This window comes from Sinocyclocheilus anshuiensis, unplaced genomic scaffold, assembly GCF_001515605.1.
Source record: "Sinocyclocheilus anshuiensis isolate Anshui unplaced genomic scaffold, SAMN03320099.WGS_v1.1 scaffold1036, whole genome shotgun sequence".
In the NCBI taxonomy this organism is placed as follows: Eukaryota; Metazoa; Chordata; class Actinopteri; order Cypriniformes; family Cyprinidae; genus Sinocyclocheilus; species Sinocyclocheilus anshuiensis.
The window spans coordinates 1592831-1598479 of NW_015550226.1; the positions used below are offsets into that span (position 1 = coordinate 1592831).

General features: G+C 35.7%; 1 protein-coding gene across 1 annotated transcript in view; it reads left to right on the top strand.

Annotated features, from left to right (window-relative positions):
* The window catches only part of LOC107661022 (glutamate receptor ionotropic, kainate 2-like), a 78525-nt gene extending 74999 nt beyond the window's left edge, over positions 1-3526 (top strand). The window contains exons 6-8 of the mRNA XM_016450466.1: positions 2264-2317; positions 2904-3077; positions 3458-3526. Of these exons, the coding sequence (XP_016305952.1) occupies positions 2264-2317; positions 2904-3077; positions 3458-3526 (297 nt within the window). The remainder of the gene's footprint in view (positions 1-2263; positions 2318-2903; positions 3078-3457) is intronic.
* Positions 3527-5649: the final 2123 nt, after the last annotated feature.

Genomic DNA, 5649 nt, shown 5'->3' on the forward strand with positions numbered 1-5649 from the left:
TTGAAAAAGCTGATTCATTTAATAAGTAAACACTGTCCATTGCTCAGAGATGCAAAACAGTGTTGTGATCTTTGTTTGGAACCATTTTCTTTGGCAAAATTGAGCAAAAACAGGCAATATTGTGTCTAAAATGTAAGTCACTTAATTCTAACTTTATTAAACATGTATAAAATCAATATTACATTTGTTATCATGCTGATATCTGGAGAAAAACGGCACTCTTCGTCTGATATAGATTAACTATATTAAATTATATAAATATAAAAGGCATGCAGAGGCATTTCTTCCATCTACAATTTAGAATGCCTTGAATGTTGATGATTCTAAATGCGTTTTAATAGACTAAATCACACAATGTATGCGCGCACTCTCTGTGTGTGTTTTTTTACTCGATATGTCAGATCGCACATCGTTAAAACAACACTTACCATATTATCGCAGACGATATAGTGTATGTCGCACACCCAGCTTTGAATTGAGTTGAAAATTAAATCATTCGCGGTTGTGCGAGCACTTGTTTGCACACAGTGTTGCCAATTTGGGGATTTTGTCGCCAAATTTAGCTACTTTCTCATTGTAGCTGCGACTTTTTTTTTTTTTGCTGATATCTGGAGAAAAACGGCACTCTTCGTCTGATATAGATTAACTATATTAAATTATATAAATATAAAAGGCATGCAGAGGCATTTCTTCCATCTACAATTTAGAATGCCTTGAATGTTGATGATTCTAAATGCGTTTTAATAGACTAAATCACACAATGTATGCGCGCACTCTCTGTGTGTGTTTTTTTACTCGATATGTCAGATCGCACATCGTTAAAACAACACTTACCATATTATCGCAGACGATATAGGCTACTGTATATCACACACCCCAGCCTCGACTTGAGTGGAAAATTAAATAATTTGTGGTCGTGTGAGCACTTGTTTGCAAATGAGCAAAGGTGTTTTTAGGAGTCTAACTTGGAAGCGCCAGACCACTGATTCGTCAAAACCTGCTTTCTTGCAGTCTGTGTTCTTTGTAGTAAGTAACGAATATGCTTTGGGGAAATGTATCGGAGTAAAAATGTGCATTTTAATTAGGAAATGTAGTGGAGTAAAAGTGAAAGTTGACAGAAATATAAAAACTCAAGTAAAATACAGATTCTCCCAAAAAATACTTAAGTACTGTAACGAAGTATTATTACTTCGTTATATTACACCACTGCATATTACTAGTATATTAGCTGTTTATTAGTAGGCTACTTATAAAGCACATACTAAATTTTAGATCCCTCACTACCCCCTACCTAAGCATAACGACCACAAAATCTTTCTTACTATTAAATTAGGAGTTTATTGAGGGGAAACATTTTGTTAATCATGAATATGTGTTCGCTAAATTTAAGTGTTACCAGAATTTTCTTACCATCTGAATTCTGCAGTCAGCACAGCCTCAGCTGCTACTACAGGCGACGCAATCTCGCCAAACCACACTTACCAAGAGCAGACAGCACAGAATGAGCTATGTGCCAGTTACAAAGGACACAGTCTTGCAGTCAAAGAAAGCTGGGCTGAGCGCAACCGAATACATAGGTTTTGCGATGTGTTTTTCAAGGTTGAGCTATGCATCACCGATGGTACCAAGCAAGACATCCAGTGGCCAAAGATATCCAGCTGTATATAGGTGTACATAAATCCACATTAAAAGAACATGTTTTGTGTGAACGGCCCCTAAATCTACCAGACTGACAAATTTGATTAGACAATGGATTGATGTGGACTTCCTAAATAAAAGAAACAATACATTGACTTCTAAAAACTTTTTTTTTTTTATGTCAGTGCTTCACTGATTAATATAACGTCTTTCATTGTCTCAAATATTGATATTAATTTGTGCAGTTCATTGGATTATTTTGCATGTTGTGTAATCACACTAAACTATTTTATAATCATATAACACAATAATATATAAAATACATATACACTTTTTAAAACCAGATTGGTTTATTTAGAGGTAGAGCACAGACTTTGCATGGATGTCACTCAAAGTGACACTTTCTCACAGGGAAAGATAGACTGAAAGCTTCAAATGATTTCAGCTCTCAGTCCTTCAGCATATCAAATTATTACAAGCCGCAGAACATCATATAAACAAGAAATGCCATTATTTTCGCCTGCCTATCCTTCGATTCAGTAATAAATTGCACATTTTCAGAGAATAGCGTTACTGCTCCCTTGTCTCAAAATGGTTTCGTTCATGGTTCTCAATATTTTTTCAGGCTCTTGCCATGGGAATGATGACGGAGTATTACCACTACATTTTTACTACCCTGGTAAGTTATGCATGAGTCTTTATATTATAAATCACATTCAAAACCACCAGTGATATTCATAAAATCATTTGGATTTCAGGCTATTATATTCCCTAAGTAGGAACATAGAAGCTTCTTTTTTTTTTTTCAAGTTCTGTTTCCTATTTTCACCACTGATGTGTTTTATTCTGAGAGATGCCAAGAAAACATTATATTATTATTTTAAAATGACTTTTTTCCCTATCCCATTTGCAGGCCTAAGTTATATAAAAATGTTTAGCAAGTTATTGTGATGTATTTATATTTAATTCAATACACAAATCATTTATACAACAGTTAAATCTAATAAAAAAAAAGATTTTTGTTTTGTTTAAGAATACTTATTTTCCCCTATATTTTTGTGTCAATATAAAAACTGTCAAATAAAGGGAATAACATATATTTTATTTATTTGTTTCATGGCTGGTAAATTTATGACATCTTATGACATCAAGGAAGCTCACTAGATTTTAGACTAAAGCTTGTATATAACACATATTACTTTTGCAGTTTTAGTTTTTTTTTTTATTACATTTCAGTAAATTTATAAACTTTTCACATATTTTAGGATCTCTTCGCGTTGGATGTGGAGCCCTATCGCTACAGCGGGGTCAACATGACCGGATTCCGGATCCTAAACACAGAGAACAGCCAGGTGTCCTCCATCATTGAAAAGTGGTCCATGGAGCGTCTGCAGGCGCCTCCTAAACCAGACTCTGGCCTGCTGGATGGTTTCATGACAGTAAGACGCTTTTACAGCATGTTCTCTAGAAAATATTTAGGCCAATGATTTTCAGCTGGCTTTGGTTCAGGACTCAGATTTTACATGCCATCATGTGGCAAACATACACGTTTCAAAAGTCTCTTGCCTGTTATTTACAATAGTTATAAGTCATCAGAAAAGCATGGTATGCAAATACAGTCAAGGTGATAACAGTAGAGTTTGTTTTTAATTGATGCTGTGGGAAGTTGTTTGCTCTGTCTGTGTATAGCACTATTCCCCAGAGAACTCGAACCCACAACCTGCAGGGTATGCTGCGATCTGAAGCGTGTGTGATAAACAGGGACTCTGCTGTAGTGATCTAAAAACTGTCTGATATCAACATACTGGCAGTATCCCAGTTCTTCCTCAACAGTGGCTCTCCTATCTGGGAAAAGGGCCAACATATGAACTCACTAGAGGCTGGGTGAGACGGAAACAGAGGAAAGATGAGAGCTCACATGCCAAAACGATCTAACCTGCCAAAATAACTCTCATGGGACACAACACAATGACACTTCACTGGACTCGTTCCTTCACGTCCTGTTTAGAGAGAAATTTACCCAGCTATGACAAGTGAAGACTTAGATTCTGTCATGATTTACTCACGCTCATGTCATTCCAAACCTGTCTGTCTTCTTTGGTCTGTGGAACACAATAGAAGATATTTAGCAGAATGCAGGGGGACCGTGGGTGTTTAAAGTCATGCCTTTTAATCACTTTTATATATTTAAGGTCAGTAAAAAGGCTCTTAAATAATAATAACATTGGTTGGGCTCATCTTGGAGCTCATCACAAGTCTGCTGCCGGCTTGACTTCCCAGTCATCTGGCAGTTTACAATATTGTGTCATTTTGTTCTGCTATGGAAATACAGTAATATTTGTATTTGTTCAGGTCTTTAAAAGGTCTTAAAGGGATACTTAATCCAAAAAACGAAAGCTCTGTTATCATTTACTCATTCTCAACTCATTCCAAACCCATAAGACTTTAAAGATATTTTAAAGTCTTATGGGTCTTTAAGTCTTTAAATATTTTGATATCAGCGATTTTAGATTAAGCTGCCCATAAATATGGGTGATTTTCAGTTTTTGTGGGTCTTGAAAGGGTCTTAAAAAGCCTCAATTTGCCCTTCTACAAATTAAGGCCTAAAAAGGTCTTAAATTAGAGCAGAAAGTCATAAATTCTTAAAATCTTGAGGTTTAATGTTGCATGTACTGCAAAAAATAATTATTTCCCTCAGTATTTTTGTCTTGTTTTCTAATAAAAATATCTGAACTTCCTTAAATCAAGATACATTTACGTGAGACAAAAAATGAAGTAAAAAAAACAAAGTTTTTACTTAGAATTTTTCTAAGCCCATTAGCAGATATTTGCCCTTGGTTTAATAATAAAAAATAAAAAAAAACATAATTTTAATTAATTTTTCAGAAATACTTTTTTTTTTTTTATCTTATGACATTTTGCTTCTCAAGCAGATCCATCTTGATTTAAGAATATTTAGGCATTTGCATTGGAAAACAAGACAATAATAATGAGGAAAAACTTTTTTTGTGAAATGAAATTAAAATGAAAAGTAATGTTACATAAAAGATGATGTGACATAGTCGAATTCAATTTATTTATTGTACGTCTGTAGAAGAACAATTTGGAATATAGTTCACAAGTTGTATGGAACCTTTATATTGCATTTTTGGAGCTCAACAGTGTGAATTTTCGAAAACATCTCTTTGTTCAAAACATCTCCTGGCAGAACTAAAATCATTCAGCTTTGGAACAGCATGAGGGTGAGCAATCCTTGAATAATTTGAAGAAAGAATCCAGTAGAGAGTGAACTATATCCAAACACTCATGGCAGTGGATATAGACAGCTGAAGGGAGGCCAGCTGGAAGGTAAATTTCCCCTTTCTAACCCAGTCGATTAAAAGACTCAAAGCCTTTAATTAGCTGACTCAGCCTGTCTTACAGTACAGCTCACACAGTAACTCATCAGTCTATCTTCACTCATCGGCTCAGAAAAAGACAAACTCTCTCTATTCAAGACTGTCTATCCACATGTCAATCCCTTTCAGCTATAACATTGATGGCCATGATTATTTAGAAACCATAATGGTTCAGGTTTTCCTGAGAGCTGCATTTGAAGGCACGCGTTAATTAATCAGCCAAATGGCAATCAGTCAGAGGCTAATGCATATTGACACTGTGAAAAGTTTCCGTAAATGTTTGATTAGCAGTAGGGCTGCACGATAAATCGCATGCGATATTTAATGCGCATCTTGTCAGAAAGCCGGTTCTGTAATCAGCGGTAAATCTCCATCACCTGCGGGCTTTTACATTGAGCAGCATTAACTACACAGAGCCGTTGTTCACTGAGGAGCTGCGCAAAAAATCGCGCGAATATGAACGTGGTTTTGCGCAACTCGTTTGTGAACAACGGCTCTGTGTAGTTAATGCTGCTCAATGTGAAAGCCCGCAGGTGATGGAGATTTACCGCTGATTACAGAACCGGCTTCACTGATAAGATGCGCGTTAAATATCGCATGCGATTTATCGTGC